Source organism: Oncorhynchus masou, chromosome 28 (genome assembly GCF_036934945.1).
Source record: "Oncorhynchus masou masou isolate Uvic2021 chromosome 28, UVic_Omas_1.1, whole genome shotgun sequence".
NCBI lineage: Eukaryota > Metazoa > Chordata > Actinopteri > Salmoniformes > Salmonidae > Oncorhynchus > Oncorhynchus masou.
In genome coordinates this window covers 70,007,632-70,024,663 of record NC_088239.1, presented here as the reverse complement: position 1 = coordinate 70,024,663, position 17,032 = coordinate 70,007,632, and the positions used below count along the sequence as shown (strand labels likewise).

Sequence of the window (17,032 nt, the reverse complement as noted above, 5' to 3'; positions counted from 1 at the left end):
AAAATAAAATAAATATATATGTTATGGCTCTCGACGTAATGAGGATTGGACCAAAGTGCAGCGTGGTAAGTGTTCATGATTTTATTTGATCACAAAACACTCAAACTAAAATTAACAAGAGGAAAAACCGAAACAGTTCTGTAAGGTGCATAAACTATACAGAAAACAACTATCCACAAAACACAGGTGGGAAAAAGACTGCCCAAGTATGATTCTTATTCAGAGACAATGGTAGACAGCTGCCTCTGATTGAGAACCATACCCGGCCAAAACATAGAAATAAAGAAACTAGAATGCCCACCATAGTCTCACCCTGGCCTAACCAAAATAGAGAATAAAAACCTCTCTATGGCCAGGGCATGACAAGAGAGACAAGAGACACTACATAAAGAAAGACCTAAGACAACAACTTAGCATGGCACCAACACATGAAAACACTAGAGGTCGACTGATTAATCGGAATGGCCGATTAATTATGGCCGATTTCAAGTTTTCATAACAATCGGAAATCGGTATTTTTGGACACCGATTTGTCCGATTTTCTTTTTTTTTTTTTTTTTTTTTTACTTAATCTTTATTTAACTAGTCAAGTCCGTGAAGAACAAATTCTTATTTTCAATGACGGCCTAGGAACGGTGGGTTAACTGGCTTGTTCAGGGGTAGAACGACAGATTTTCACCTTGTCAGCTCAGGGGATTCAATCTTGCAACCTTACAGTTAACTAGTCCAACGCTCTAACCACCTGCCTCTCATTGCACTCCACGAGGAGACTGCCTGTTATGCGAATGCAGTAAGCCAAGGTAAGTTGCTAGCTAGCATTAAACTTATCTTATAAAAAACAATCAATCAATCATAATCACTAGTTAACTACACATGGTTGATGATATTACTAGTTTATCTAGCGTGTCCTGCGTTGCATATAATTGATGCGGTGCGTATCGTTGCTCCAATGGGTACCTAACCATGAACATCAATGCCTTTCTTAAAATCAATACACAGAAGTATATATTTTTAAACCTGCATATTTATTTAGCTAAAAGAAATCCAGGTTAGCAGGCAATATTAACCAGGTGAAATTGTGTCACTTCTCTTGCGTTCATTGCACGCAGAGTCAGTGTATATTTAGGCCGCCTAATTTTACAGAATTTCACGTAATTATGACATAACATTGAAGGTTGTGCAATGTAACAGGAATATTTAGACTAATGGATGCCACCCCTTAGATAAAATACAGAACGGTTCCGTATTTCACTGAAAGAATAAACGTCTTGTTTTTGAGATTATAGTTTCCGGATTCGACCATATTAATGACCTAAGGCTCGTATTTCTGTGTGTTATCATGTTATAACTAAGTCTATGATTTGATAGAGCAGTCTGACTGAGCGGTGGTAGGCAGCAGCAAGCTCGTAAGCATTCATTCAAACAGCACTTTCGTGCGTTTTGCAGGCAGCTCTTCATTGTGCTTCGAAGAAATACGCTGTTTATGACTTCAAGCCATCAACTCCCGAGATTAGGCACATGTAACCAATGTGAAATGGCTAGCTAGTTAGTGGGGTGCGCGCTAATAGCGTTTCAAACAGAAGCTATACTGTTACACTGGCAATACTAAAGGGTCTATAAGAACATCCAATAGTCAAAGGTTAATGAAATACAAATGGTATAGAGAGAAATAGTCCTATAATTCCTATAATAACTACAGCCTAAAACTTCTTACCTGGGAATATTGAAGACTCGTGTTAAAAGGAACCAACAGCTTTCATATGTTCTCATGTTGTTAGCAAGGAACTTAAACATTAGCTTTCTTACATGGCACATATTGCACTTTTACTTTCTTCTCCAACACTTTGTTTTTGCATTATTTAAACCAAATTGAACATGTTTCATTATTTATTTGAGGCTAAATTGATTTTATTGATGTATTATATTAAGTTAAAATAAGTGTTCATTCAGTATTGTTGTAATTGTCATTATTACAAATACATTTTTTAGCAGCACAAAACAAAAACAAATATAATGTACAGATAACTGCCAAAATAAAGGAAACACCAATATAAAGTGTCTCAATATGGTGTTAGGCCACCACGAGCCAGAACAGCTTCAATGCACCTTGGCATAGGTTCTACAAGTGTCTGGAGCTCTATTTGAGCGATGCAACACCATTCTTCCACGAGAAATGTCATTATTTGGTGTTTTGTTGGTGGTGGTATAAAACACTGTCTCATGCGGTTCAATTGAGTTGAGATCTGGTGACTGAGACGGCCATGGTATATGGCTTACATCGATTTCATGCTCATCAAACCATTCAGAGACCACTCGTGCCCTGTGGATGAGGGCATTGTCATACTATGGGGGCATAGCCATGGTAGCCAAAATAATGGCCTGCCCAGCATTTGTATACATTACCCTAAGCATGATGGGATGTTAATTAATAATAATAATTTATATAATTATAAATATATATATAATTTAGCCCAAACAACTACCTCTTTCCCTACTGTATTTATTAAATTTTATTTATGTATTTATTTTGCTCCTTCTACTTTGCACATTCTTCCACTGCAAATCTACCATTCCAGTGTTTTACTTGCTATTTTGTATTGACTTTGCCACCATGGCCTTTTTTTGCCTTTACCTCCCTTATCTCACCTCATTTGCTCACATCGTATATAGACTTGTTTCTACTGTATTATTGACTGTATGTTTGTTTTACTCCATGTGTAACTCTGTGTCGTTGTATGTGTCGAACTGCTTTGCTTTAACTTGGCCAGGTTGCAATTGTAAATGAGAACTTGTTCTCAACTTGCCTACCTGGTTAATAAAGCTGAAATAAAATAAAATAAATCAAATTGATTAATTAACTCAGGAACCACACCTGTGTGGAAGCACCTGCTTTCAATATACTTTGTATCCCTCATTTACTCAAGTGTTTCCATTATTTTGTCAATTACCTGTATATGTAATATAATAATTACATAATATATATACGCCATTCAGCAGACACTTTTGTCCAAAGCGACTTACAGTCATGCATACATACATTTCAGTGGTCCCAGGAATAAAACCCACTACCCTTGTGGTACAAGCATCATGCTCTACCAACTGATCTACAAAGGACCACATCCCAGAAGGGATTTGTCATCTATATGTGGCAAACAATTAGCTGCCTGTCACGGATTCCATTCACAACTTGTTTGCACTGCATTTGCACTGCAAAATCAGAACGTCACACTGTTATGCATACTCAAATGCGTCTGCAGTCTCTAGGTGTTTGAAATGGTGGGAAAACATTGAGTCAGGCTTTTCCTAAGCCAGCCCAGAGGATGCTTATTGCTTCTGAAACAACATTATTCTACTCTCCTTAACTCCTCTTAATAAAGCCCTTGGAGTTATCCTCCCTGTTCCGAGTGTGAAAGGCCTTATAATGAGACTGTGAATGTTAGTGAGATCCTCTTTGTGTGTGTCTCTCGCTCTCTTTCTGAATGTCAAATACCTCAGTATTCCCTGTGTCCCCCAACACCAGGAGAAAGAGACTAAGGCCAGTTAACAACTAAAGCAGCATTCCTCCAAGGATAAAATATTCAATTACAGCTGATCTTCATACAAATGTTTCTCCATCTCTCTTTCTCCCTCTGTCTGTTGCTCTCTCTTGCTCTCTCTCTCTCTCTCTCTCTCTCTCTCTCTCTCTCTCTCCAACTCTCTCTGTCTGTGTGTGTGTGTCTCAGTGTGTCTCCTGTCTCTGTGTTTGCATACTAATAGCAGCTCCTCTCTCTACCATCTGAAACCTACAAATGATCGACATAACGGGTTCAGCTATCTGTCAGCTGGAAAGACTTAAAGACATGTCAGTCAGAGCCAACTCTGCCTGTCAACACCCCTGAGGAAAGAGAGGGTCATGAGAGAGGACAAACACGCCCTGCCTTTGATATAAATCATCACGTTGAGTATGTTTGTGTGTTCGAGTCAGAGAGTGATAGACATTTTGTTTTTATCTAAGCTGCTAAGTGTTCATTTTTATATAAATTCACACGCACGGAAACACACACACACACACACAAACGCATACTACTCTCCCCTCAGTGGGCCAACCCACCTTGTCTCCATCCTCTCCTGGGGGTCCGAGAGGTCCAGCTGGGCCAGGCAGACCAACAGGTCCCTGGACACCATCTCTACCGGCGGGGCCTTGGGGTCCTTTTTCACCCTATAGAACATTACATTAAAGTACATTTAATTTCACTCATTTACCAGACAACTCTCATCTGCAGACTTACTAAACTGCAGGGTTGAAATCAATTCCATTTTGATTCAGTCAATTCAGGATGTAAACCATTTACTTCCTGAATTGACTGAATTAGAATAGAATTGACCTGAACACTACTGTACAATAAGTCGATTCAAACGAGGAGGCTGAGATATACAGTGGCTGAGAGAAATGTGTTTGTTTTCTAACAACAGGGTTTATGTTGAAACTAGTAGCATGGACAGAACCAGGCTGAACTGAACTAGGTCTTACCGGTCCACCCTTCTCTCCAGCGGGTCCAGGGGGTCCCTGAGGTCCTGGTCGTCCAGGGAGACCAGTGGGTCCGGCTGGGCCAGCAGGACCACGCTCACCAGGGGAACCCTAAAACACAGAGAGACACAGTCAGTATAGGTCCCTACTAACAAGTCTTGTACTATCTTTATTCAAAGCCATATACTTAGAAAGTTGGGTCAATTTGAAGAATTTGAAGATTTGTTTATATTGTTCTAATTCTACTTTAGTAACATAGCATTGTTTAAATATTCCCCATGTCATGTTAATGGGGCGCAAGCATGGCTGCCACAGAATGTTGTTCCTCATCTAAACACGTCTCTGCTTTTACAGTACTACCCTCATTACAGTACTACCTTTATACCTGTAAAGGTGCTGTATGTCCCTGGAGAACTAGTCTACAGCAGGTACAGTACTTTTTTGATAACATATTTTAGGGTAAAATCTTATCAGGCAAATCTACTAAATAGGTGGAACCTATGTCGCGTAACTAATGAATGAACTATGAATAGCGTTAAAACATTATGCAATGCATGCTGGTACAATTGATGAGCTATAAACATCGTTCGCAGTGCGTGTGCAAAATAAAAAAGAGTGAAAAGAGAGAAATAGAGAAAAACACATAGAGAATGATAGAGAGTGATAGAGAGACAACTACTGATAGGGTGTGAGGGATGAAGAGAGGGTGTTGGTGGATGTGTGCTCATCAGCCATACTCACAGCAGGTCCAGGTGGGCCGTTGGGGCCTTCATTCCCTTTCAGGCCGTGGGCCCCCTGTAGAGAGAGAGAGAGAGAGAGCGAGAGAGAGAGAGCGAGAGTGAAGCAAATCTTTAGAAAACAAGTATGTTCTGTGATGGAAGCAGAGTACATCTCATCCTTCCTTAACGCCGGGGCGGAACCCCTCTATCTATCCAAGAATCCCCCCACTGTGCTGACTGAGAGGATACAGGCTACTAAGGGAAGAAGCTGTAATCATGAAAGCCTATGTGAACTCCTCATGTTTACGAAAGAAAGGCAACTAGCTCTAAAATAAATCTGATTGATTTGAATCTTATTCATCCCAAAGATAAGACAGAAATGTGACTCGTTTCAGGAAACTAGGTGTATGTCCCGCGTCACTACTTCACAGGAGAGACATTGCAACGTAAACATTATTTTTTAAATAAAAATGTATTTTATGGCAGAAATGCCTTCTGGAACATGTGAACTTTCATATGCCTTAATAACAAACTTTTATGCCATCTGTAAATATGAATAAAATGATGAGCCTAGTTAGTGTAGCCACAGAAAAAGACAGGAACCTTCCCGCTAGCCATGATTGGCTGAGGTAATGGATGGGCTGGACATGCGGAGAGATGAGTCTGCCATGTAGCGCACTTCTGTCTACATCATGAGCTGGTTAGTATGTGTAGATAATCCTTTCTAACGTGTCTTTTTTGAGAGATATGCAAAAGAATTGCTCTCCGCTTTCTGTAAGACTGAGTTTTGAAATCAGTGGATTGCCTGGTGGAAGCAGAGTATGATAGCAAAAATTCTGGCATTTGATTGCAAATATGCGGAGGGAGTCAAAAAGCGAACATACTGTTATAAGGCTGTTATATAAAACACCTGTATCTGGATTACATCTTCAAACTAAGGGCAACCATGGAATCTGTGACAGAGTGGGAGAAGCGTTCATCCATGTGAATTAGGAAGTCTAGCTAGCTACATTTTCAGATATTATACGTTTACAATTTTGTCAGAAAGTTGTTTTCATTGCAAATTAAAACATACTGTTAGCTAGATAGCTAACATTAGCAGGCTGGCTCACGAGCTAATGTTACGTGTATAATCTGTTTAGTAAAAGTATTTGTATCAGAGCCATTTGCATTGCTTGTTATAGCCTAATGTTAGATAGCTAACATTGAACCTAGTTGGTTAGATACCTGCATATTCATGCAGGGAAGTAACGTTATGAGTTGGGATTATGGTTCATTGTTTAGCTAGCTAGAAGTCTAAACAAAATACTCCACTATGGAAGCAACCATTTCACTGTACCATTTACACCTTCTGTATCCTGTGCATGTGGCAAATAATCCTTGATTTTATAGTGTGTGTTTACCAGAGACGGTAATGTGAAGAACAACATGCACCGAAGTCAAATTAGTATATAATGTTAGGCCAACAAGACAGGGTCCAAGTTCTAAAATTCTTAGGTAGAATGCCCTGTTTTTATTTCATCACACTCACAACAGTAAGATATTTTTTGTAATTGGCTCACCATTAACTTGTGAATAATAATCTTGTTGTGAGTTTATTTTGCTGTAATAATAAATACAAATTAGCTAAAGTTAAGACATTGTCAGCTATATGTTATGGTCATTATTTGAACTGGCTAGCCAGATAACTTAATGTTAGATAGCTAGCTAACAAGCTATAAACAAACCAAAATATTTTTTAGAAAGTTGCTTTTAGTTGCCTGGTCTGCTAGACTGACATACAGTATACTAAATTAATTTTTAAATGGATGGGTTTATTGGTGTTAAAATACACCATTTGTGCTATTTTGGAGCACCATGCTACTGATGTCATGCAGCCTGTTGTTTTTGTGTTTATACTTTTCATAACGACAACGACAAGTTTGATGACGGACAACAATAGAATGTTCATGATGTCACTGAGACAATTGTCTACAGACATGTCGATAGACGTAGCATAAACCAGACTTTAGTCTTGAAAACTTTGGTTGTTTTGTACACTACCATTCTCACTCTGTTTAGCACATGGCCTCACATGTGAATCCTTAAAGAGATGGGTGGGGCTAAGGCTTAAGAGGGTGCGGACAATGCTGATTGGGCATAGACAAAGAAGAGCTCTCCAGTAGGTTTACCAAAACATTCAAGGCCCGTTTTCTCAAAAGTGGGGTTAAGTTTATCAACTTTCAAAGCATAATTACTTTCCCATTGTACCTCAACTGTAGTGTATGATATACCATTTTGTAGAGTCTTTTATTTATCCAATGTAAAAAAAACACAATTTGCTATATAAGACCGAATTGAGACGATCGGTCACAAATGATGTGAGGTGTGTGCTACTCACCACTGGGCCGGGCAGACCTCTCTCTCCTGGGAACCCTCTCAGACCAGGGGGACCATCCTTACCAGCCGGGCCAGCAGGACCGGGGTCACCCTTAGCTCCCTCTTTACCAGCAGATCCAGGGAGACCCTGCTCACCGGGTGGGCCTGGGGGTCCTGGATGGCCACGCTCTCCCATTGGTCCAGTCTCACCTGTGGGGCCCTGTGGAGGGAGAGAGAGAGAGAATATGAATGAGACAACAGTGTATCAGGGTGTCTGTACAGAATGTATGAGTACAGGGTGACAGAGCGTGGGTGAGTGGAAGGCCAGAACCCCGAACCGCTAGTCACTCCCGGAAGGCGTCTTCCATCTGCCAGAACAACATCATCGATACATGTAATGTTCTCAATTAGCATTAGGAGAAAAGCTCTGGGTGGAAATGGCTGTTAACTGAGCATGCATAATGAATAACCAGCCAAGTGCCAATATCTCAGAGGATAAACAACTCTGACAGTCATGCCTACCAGATATAGACAGGAGGAAAGCCCTTCTGTCAGCACAACAAACAGGGCTAAAACTCAACCTAAAACTCACTATGACTTTATTACGACACCTGTAAGTCATCCTTATGTGACTCTTGCGACACCCTAATGACTGCTAACTGCACATCCTGCCCACCATCATCTTAACCTTAGCCTAGGTAAGAGATAAAAAAAACAAATGGTGTGTTTGAGAGCCCTACTGTAGCTAATCAGTGTTCATTGATATGCATTGTATACAAACGTGTGGGCATTGATCATTTACAGTACATGATTTTGGTGAGGCCTAATTTATTTCCATAACTGCATCTAAGTTAGATGAGGACTGACAAATAGGAAGTGTTCTGTCTACAGAGTTATGTCACCGCATTGACACAATGTGAGTCACATCAAGCTACTCATCAGTGATAATAAACTAATCCTACACACATAATCTCTGCACGTCTATTTGTCGATGAGGCCAGTTCACTGAAATGTATTGTATTAGGTGGTGTGTGTCACAGAAGCTATGACATAGTGGGGTGTGTGTGTTAGTATTGTGGTGGTATGTTAGTATTGTGGTGGTGTGTGTGTGTTAGTATTCTGGTGTTGTTTGTGTCTTAGTTGTATGGTTGTATGTGACAGAACTCACCTGAGGTCCAACCACTCCTGGAGGTCCAGGTGGGCCAGTCTTGCCTTGGAAACCCTGCGAGGAGAAGAGAGAAGAAGAGCAGTAAGAAGATGGTATACAAGGTTCAGGAGACTATGACACAGGTGTAGGATGACAACAACACTGTGTGTACTCACAGTCTCTCCTCTCTGTCCAGGGTGGCCGGGCAGACCATCTTTCCCAGCAGGTCCCTGAGAAACACACAGACAGAAAACCCCAGAGCTGCTACACATATACACGTAGAGTACAGATTGGGTCTCAGAGAAACGAAGCATACCAGTTAAACACTATAGACAGACTAACACAAAGAAAGGCAGTATTTTGTGTGTGCCATTGTTGTGTTGTAGGTTTTGTTTGTCTTACGGGTGGGCCCTTTGGTCCGGGGAATCCTGTTGGTCCTTGAGGCCCTGGAAGACCCTTAAACACACAAGCAGACGATACAATCAATCAACCAATCAACCCATCAATCAACCAGTGATCAATAACCACTATAGGAAATGAATCAGGATGATATAGATTAATTGGTGTTTGAGGTGAAGGATGCTCCAGTATATACCCTCTCGCCGGGAGGTCCTGGGGGGCCATCACTTCCTGAGGTACCCTGGGAGACAGGAGAGAAACAGGAAGTGGTCAGAAGGGACTCAGCCAATGATAGACAAGATCATGCCACTGTATGACAGTGAGGCACTTCGTCCGCCATGTCAGATCAAAGACCCTGACTCACCTTTGGTCCAGCTTTTCCTGTTTGTCCCCTTGGTCCCCTCTCTCCACGAGGCCCCTGGGAGAAGAGGAAGAATAAGAGGAGGAATGTGAGGAGGGAGGAATACCAATAAAGACAGTAGAACCTCTGAAGATATCCTTGACCAATAGAGAATTTTCTCCTTTCATTCACTGAACCTCCTATTGGGGGTCAAGGTAACCCGGACACGGCGTTGTCATGGTTACCTATATTGCCTGTGGATAGTGGAGGTCTAAGGGGAAGCAGACCTACCGTTGGTCCTCTCTGTCCTCTTGGGCCAGCCTTCCCTGCAAGTCCCTGTGAGGAATCAGAACACATACAGAGGTCAGAGGTCACAAGTTGTCATGGTAATGAATTTGAGACTACCCTGACTTATCTAACCTATCAGATGAACTAAACCTGTACTAATCATTAGATTAGTCCCATTCCCACTATCACCATTGCTACTTCAACTAACATTTAGACATATTCCTCATTCAACCTTCGCTATGCATCGCTCTGGATAAGAGTGTCTGCTAAATGACTTAGGTACATTTATTTCATGTTTATATAAGCTTCAAATAAGAAAACAACTTTCAATTTTTGATAATAAAACTAGATAAATGGGTTTAGATATCCTAAACTGTTGTTTGGCAAGAGACCATTGAGGTACATCTAGAAAACAACACTAAGCCATATTTCCATGATTTCAGAGCAACATGATACCGTATCCCTGACTGTACATCAAATGAATAAAGAAAGGAATTATTGCTTTGTGGGTTTTAGATTTACAAATGACAGCAATGAAACTAATGTAAATGTGACGACCATCGCTCTACATCAGAGCGTTAAGGGTTCTGCTACATACATTCTCCTGTTTCTGCGATAGAAGATGAAAAGCCTTGTGTACCGTCCGTCGCTCCACACTTCGTGACAAACCATTACTCTCCAGACCAAACTAATGACCCGTCTCTTTAAAAGAAAATGAAATATTTTGCCAAGTACGGTTCAATTTGAAAAATGACCTTTGTGGCGCTTTTCAATGCTCTTAAAAAAATGGGTTGATGTGAGGACGGTAATGAAGAAGAAATACAACTGTGTTTTAGTCCTTGGATGAATCTTCTTCCCTTTGACTAAAACTCCCTGGTGTTTTGAATTAGCACTAGAGAGAGAAAAAACCCTGTCTCCATTGATCTGATTCAGTATTGATCCAATCCTCTCAGGGGTGGGTTGAATACTAAAACTACAAAGTGAAATGCACTTAGCTGGCTCGCACATCCACAGTAGGTTGTTTTGCAGGTATGTAGAGTATAACTTGAAACTTAAGGAAACTAATACTAAATACTAAGTACTAAAACTTTGACAGGAAATGTTCTCTGACATACCCTTGTTCCTTTCTCTCCGTTGGCTCCGGGGAAACCTTGGAATCCCTGAGATCCCTGTGTTGAGAAAAAGAGAGATTAAATCCCAGGTTAATCAAAGGTTAGGAACGAAGATGTTGAGTTGTGTAAAATAAAAGCACTGTTGTAGGCAGTAGTGATGCATTGTGGATAGCGGTTGGGCAGTGGGCATCTGTCTGACACCAAAAGGGTAAAAATCCTTCCTTTTGTTGTCAGACAGATTAGGGAGGTTCACACATGTGCACCCTGCCTGCGTAAGAGTGCTGCCCCGCTGGCCCGTCAGACAAATCAGGTCATCACTAACGCCATGTTCAATCAAGGGCTCTTCAGAAGCGGCTCCCAGAAACATCCACTGTAATAAAGATAGAGAAAGAGAGGGAGCTGGGGAGGAAAGGGGGACTTACCTTTGGTCCTGGTCTTCCTGGATATCCTGGCAACCCTGGAACACCCAGTTTGCCCTGTGGGCCAGGAAAATCAGAACACAGTCAAACATCGGTTCTGTATGTATATCAGTCAATTATCATTTTGGATTTATTTATAAAGTCCTTTTTACAGGAACATACATATACTGTAGAGTGACTATGGTTGTGTGTAATGGGTACTGTATTGCTGAAACAATCCTCTGTACTATCTCTTTAGATCCTCAATCTATCTCCTCCAGTCCCCCTATTCTGGGTCAGGCCAATGTGAAGCCAATCTGTTTTGTTTACACCCTGGTCCAAGCTAGACGTGGGCGCGACGTGGAAAGAGGAAACTGGCTCTCTCCATGTTCCACTTCTTAAAATAGAACTCCCCAGAGATACTCCTAAATGATTCTGATTCCCAACTACATAATGAGAGTAGAGAGAGACACTGTACTGGGGAAAAGTAAATAACTATTTTAAGTCTTGTAGCTTCAAAAATAACTGTCCTTGTTTTAATGAACAGCAAATAAGGTCACTCCAGAGTTTCACCAGTTATGGACCAACCATATCCTAAACATAAACAGTTTAAGAGCAGGTGGCAGGTAGACTGAGAAGTTGAGAAGTTGAGCGGTGGTCTTTAGTACTCAACTTCCGTTCCATGTAACTTAATGGAGATTTGGTCACAATAATAATGACCTTTTTAAAGTATGAGGAGTTTGTCACAATAATAATGGCCTTTTTAAAGTATGAGGAGCTTGTCACAATAATAATGACCTTTTTAAAGTATGAGGAGTTGGTCACAATAATAATGGCCTTTTTAAAGTATGAGGAATTGGTCACAATAATAATGACCTTTTTAAAGTATGAGGAGTTGGTCACAATAATAATTGCCTTTTTAAAGTATGAGGAATTGGTCACAATAATAATGGCCTTTTTAAAGTATGAGGAGTTGGTCACAATATTAATGGCCTTTTTAAAGTGTGAGGAGTTGATCACAATAATAATGGCCTTTTTAAAGTATGAGAAGTTGGTCACAATAATAATTGCCTTTTTAAAGTATGAGGAATTGGTCACAAGGACAAAGACGACTCACCTTTTCACCGTTGGGTCCAAGAGGGCCAGCATCTCCAGGAAGACCGGAGCGACCCTTGGGCCCCTCAGGTCCGTCCTCACCTCTGGGTCCAGCAGGTCCCAGCTCACCCTACAAAAACACATATAACCAGGTTGTTCAGGGGTATCTCATATAGTGTCATACTATTTCTTAGAATATTATGTTGTATCATATCCTAGAATCACGTGGCATTCCATGCCGTGTATTTACCTATCGAGTAATACCATATCTTTTATATTGACGCAGTGTGTCATGCCACTTTAAAAAGCAATGCTCACTTCAGGTCCAGGCCTTCAGACTGCACTTCCATCCTCACATCATTTCACTCACTGTTTATGTCACAACACCTGCTCTCACAGGCCCAGCAAACTGCAATACCAGATCCATCCAATCACTGTTTCAGTCATGACACCATCACATCTTCACATCGTTTCATTCAGTCACTGTTTCAGGCCGTGACACCATCACATCCTCACATCGTTTCATCCAGTCACTGTTTCAGGCCTTGACACCATCACATCCTCACATCGTTTCATTCAGCCACTGTTTCAGGCCGTGACACCATCACATCCTCACGTTGTTTCATTCAGTAACTGTTTCAGGCCGTGACACCATCACATCCTCACATCGTTTCATTCAGTCACTGTTTCAGGCCGTGACACCATCACATCCTCACATCGTTTCATTCAGTCACTGTTTCAGGCCGTGACACCATCACATCCTCACATCGTTTCATTCAGTCACTGTTTCAGGCCGTGACACCATCTGATCCTCACGTCGTTTCATTCAGTCACAGTTTCAGGCCGTGACACCATCACATCCTCACGTCGTTTCATTCAGTCACTGTTTCAGGCCGTGACACCATCACATCCTCACATCGTTTCATTCAGCCACTGTTTCAGGCCGTGACACCATCACATCCTCACATCGTTTCATTCAGTCACTGTTTCAGGCCGTGACACCATCACATCCTCACATCGTTTCATTCAGTAACTGTTTCAGGCTGTGACACCATCACATCCTCACATCGTTTCATTCAGTAACTGTTTCAGGCCGTGACACCATCACATCCTCACATCGTTTCAGTCAGTAACTGTTTCAGGCCGTGACACCATCACATCCTCACGTTGTTTCATTCAGCCACTGTTTCAGGCCATGACACCAATTTGTTCCAGTCACTATTTCAGTCATGACAGCTGCTCCTCCAAGTCCAGCCCTCCAGACAGAGTGTAGCAGGTCAGTCTGATGCTCTGTTGCTGGTTAATGAATCAAATGAGGCTGCTGAGGCTGCTGTCTGTCAAGCTGATAGATAAGAAGCCTTTTATTGCCTTGAAGTGTGTTAATCCTCTGGTGGGTTAGTGGCACTGAGACTGCTACTTGGCAGCGCACAGCACGTCTCTAAACAGCAGGGTAAAAACTGTCTCTGACAACCAGCCATTACCAGTCCAACCCAGTGGACCGTGAACGGACCCCGTACACTCGCTGTAACATACACACAGGCACACACACACTTGCACTCAATCACACTTCCCACAAATGCACTCACTTAAATATGCACACACACACGCACGCACACAGTCATCACAAAACTCTCTTATCCAGCTAAACACTCACACATCAACTCATGCTAAAAAGCTCATTAAGCAGACTCTCTCTCTAACACTCATAAGCATGCATCACACACTCATAAGCATGCAACACACACTCATAAGCATGCAACACACATTCATAAGCATGCAACACACATTCATAAGCATGCAACACACATTCATAAGCATGCAACACACATTCATAAGCATGCAACACAGGGAGACATTCAGATTCCGGTCCATGCTGGGCGCCTCCTGCCTCCTCTCAAGTAGAGGGCCCATTCAAATCTTCTTCTCTTCCCTCCCTCCCAAATAGTCCTCTATTCCCCCTCTCTCAAATCCTCCATATCTCCTCTCTTTCATCAGATGCTGCTACATCTCCAGAGGAAGACAGACTGAAGCCCCTTGTCTTTTTCTCTCTCTCCATTTTGAAGTGGTTTAAGGTTCTCATGGATTTTCTCCTATCTCTCTCTCTCTCTCTCTCTCAGTCTCTCTTACTCTCTCTCACTCTCCCACTCTCACTCTCTCTCTCTCCCTCTCTCCACTCCTCTAACGAGGGCCTGCTCAGGATTGAGGGTGTTGTGTTTGAAGTTAGGGTCAGAGCTACTGCTGTTGAAGGGGTTTTAAGGTGACTTGAACAGTCTAAAGTTAATCTCTGACTGTCGCAGTTAGTTTGGACAGGGATTCTATTTCTGGGTTTACCTGAGAGTTTTCTGTCCTGATAGAGGTAGAGGGTGTTTGAAGAGGAGCATTGGGAGAAAGGTGGAGGGTGTTTGAAGAGGGGCATTGAGAGAAAGGTGGAGGGTGTTTGAAGAGGGGCATTGAGAGAAAGGTAGGGGGTGTTTGAAGAGGGGCATTGAGAGAAAGGTAGGGGTGTTTGAAGAGGGGCATTGAGAGAAAGGTAGGGGTGTTTGAAGAGGGGCATTGAGAGAAAGGAAGGGGGTGTTTGAAGAGGGGCATTGAGAGAAAGGTAGGGGGTGTTTGAAGAGGGGCATTGAGAGAAAGGTAGGGGGTGTTTGAAGAGGGGCATTGAGAGAAAGGAAGGGGTGTTTGAAGAGGAGCATTGAGAGAAAGGTAGGGGTGTTTGAAGAGGGGCATTGAGAGAAAGGTAGGGGGTGTTTGAAGAGGGACATTGAGAGAAAGGTAGGGGGTGTTTGAAGAGGAGCATTGAGAGAAAGGTGGAGGGTGTTTGAAGAGGGGCATTGAGAGAAAGGTAGGGGGTGTTTGAAGAGGGGCATTGAGAGAAAGATAGCGGGTGTTTGAAGAGGAGCATTGAGAGAAAGGTAGGGGGTGTTTGAAGAGGGGCATTGAGAGAAAGGTAGGGGGTGTTTGAAGAGGGGCATTGAGAGAAAGGTAGGGGGTGTTTGAAGAGGGGCATTGAGAGAAAGGTAGGGGGTGTTTGAAGAGGGGCATTGAGAGAAAGGTAGGGGTGTTTGAAGAGGAGCATTGAGAGAAAGGTAGGGGTGTTTGAAGAGGGGCATTGAGAGAAAGGTAGGGGGTGTTTGAAGAGGGGCATTGAGAGAAAGGTAGGGGGTGTTTGAAGAGGAGCATTGAGAGAAAGGTGGAGGGTGTTTGATTGAGAGGAAGACACACACGCATGTACGCACACAAACACAGAAACTCTCACTTGCCAGAGCTGGCAACAAAGACAGTTACAGTCAGTGTTTGCTCATTACCCATAATTCCACAATAACTTCAGGCCATAAGGGCAGGGGGCAGACAGACAGTAGGGGATCAATACCATCGACCAGTTTAAGTAAAGGTCACCTCCCATTGGACCAGAGGACTTAGGATCTACTCCGCACTGGCTAAAATCATCAGCCAATGACAAATAGCTTACTGTTTTTTTCTCTGAGGACCCTTTTGCCCATTTTTCAAAGTCAAACGGGGTTTTATTGTACCCTTCATCATAAGCCTATCAAAGGCACACTAAATCCCTGACAGATTGAGCTCAGAGATGATGGAATACATTTCCGTATACTGTGTTCTGAGACGTACGTCCAGATATGGTTGACGGTATTTGACAAAAACTCGAACAAAAGATAAATGTCTCACCCTGTCACCCTTGATTCCCATATCTCCCTTGAAGCCAGGGAATCCATCTTCTCCCTGAGTGAAAGAAAGAAAGGAAGGGGAGAAAGAAAAGGTGTTGAGAATGTGGTAATTCATTTTGGAGAGCAGTGAAAAGCCATATCCGCCCTCACAAAGGCATTCACAAACACATATACACACATCACACACACACACATAAACACACAGCTGTAACATTGCTTTTGGCTGTTCATGTTGCCATAGAAACTCTAGATCTTATTTTTCCCAAATAGTAGTAGGCTAGCCTGATATTTATGGGCATTGACAACGTATATTATCGTCCTTACCATCATCATCATCACAATCATCTTCATTGGTATTATCAACATCATCGTCATCACTATCTTCAACATCACCACATATGGCCGACACATTTTATATGACCACTGACAATAGGGAGAGATGAGACACACACACACTAATGTCTTACCTTTTCACCCTTTCCTCCTTTCAGGCCTCGTACACCGTCGGCTCCCTGGTAGAAAGAGACAAAGAGAGAGAGAGACAAAGAGAGAGAGAGACAGAGAGAGAGAGAGAGAGAGAGCAAGAGAGAGAGCGAGAGAGAGAGAGAGAGAGAGACAGAGAGAGAGAGACAGAGAGACAGAGAGACAGAGAGAGAGAGAGACAGAGAGAGAGAGAGTAAGAGAGAGTAAGAGAGAGAGTGAGAGAGAGATAGAGAGAGAGAGAGAGAAAGAAAGAAAGAAAGAAAGAAAGAGAGAGAGAGAGAGAGAAAGAAAGAAAGAAAGAAAGAAAGAAAGAAAGAAAGAAAGAAAGAAAGAAAGAAAGAAAGAAAGAAAGAAAGAGAGAAAGAAAGAGAGAAAGAAAGAAAGAGACAGGTTAGTGAACATGTCTGTCTGGAGCACACCACTTTAGAGCAATAGATCATCAACCAGACACTATCAACTGGAGCTTCATTAGTATCAACACTGAACTGGAGCTGAAAGCTAAA

The 17,032-nt window shown here is 42.2% G+C and overlaps 1 protein-coding gene across 3 annotated transcripts in view; it reads right to left on the bottom strand.

Annotated features, from left to right (window-relative positions):
• LOC135518166 (collagen alpha-1(V) chain-like) overlaps positions 1 to 17,032 on the bottom strand; it is a 141,570-nt gene that overhangs the window by 28,850 nt on the left and 95,688 nt on the right. For all 3 annotated transcript variants that reach the window (XM_064943111.1, XM_064943110.1, XM_064943112.1), the window contains 15 exons: positions 16,514 to 16,558; positions 16,048 to 16,101; positions 12,386 to 12,493; positions 11,293 to 11,346; positions 10,874 to 10,927; positions 9,762 to 9,806; positions 9,495 to 9,548; positions 9,327 to 9,371; positions 9,134 to 9,187; positions 8,908 to 8,961; positions 8,753 to 8,806; positions 7,607 to 7,804; positions 5,249 to 5,302; positions 4,511 to 4,618; positions 4,091 to 4,198 (listed from right to left, as the gene is read on the bottom strand). In XM_064943111.1, coding sequence (XP_064799183.1) covers positions 4,091 to 4,198; positions 4,511 to 4,618; positions 5,249 to 5,302; positions 7,607 to 7,804; positions 8,753 to 8,806; positions 8,908 to 8,961; positions 9,134 to 9,187; positions 9,327 to 9,371; positions 9,495 to 9,548; positions 9,762 to 9,806; positions 10,874 to 10,927; positions 11,293 to 11,346; positions 12,386 to 12,493; positions 16,048 to 16,101; positions 16,514 to 16,558 — 1,089 coding nt within the window. The remainder of the gene's footprint in view (positions 1 to 4,090; positions 4,199 to 4,510; positions 4,619 to 5,248; positions 5,303 to 7,606; positions 7,805 to 8,752; positions 8,807 to 8,907; positions 8,962 to 9,133; positions 9,188 to 9,326; positions 9,372 to 9,494; positions 9,549 to 9,761; positions 9,807 to 10,873; positions 10,928 to 11,292; positions 11,347 to 12,385; positions 12,494 to 16,047; positions 16,102 to 16,513; positions 16,559 to 17,032) is intronic.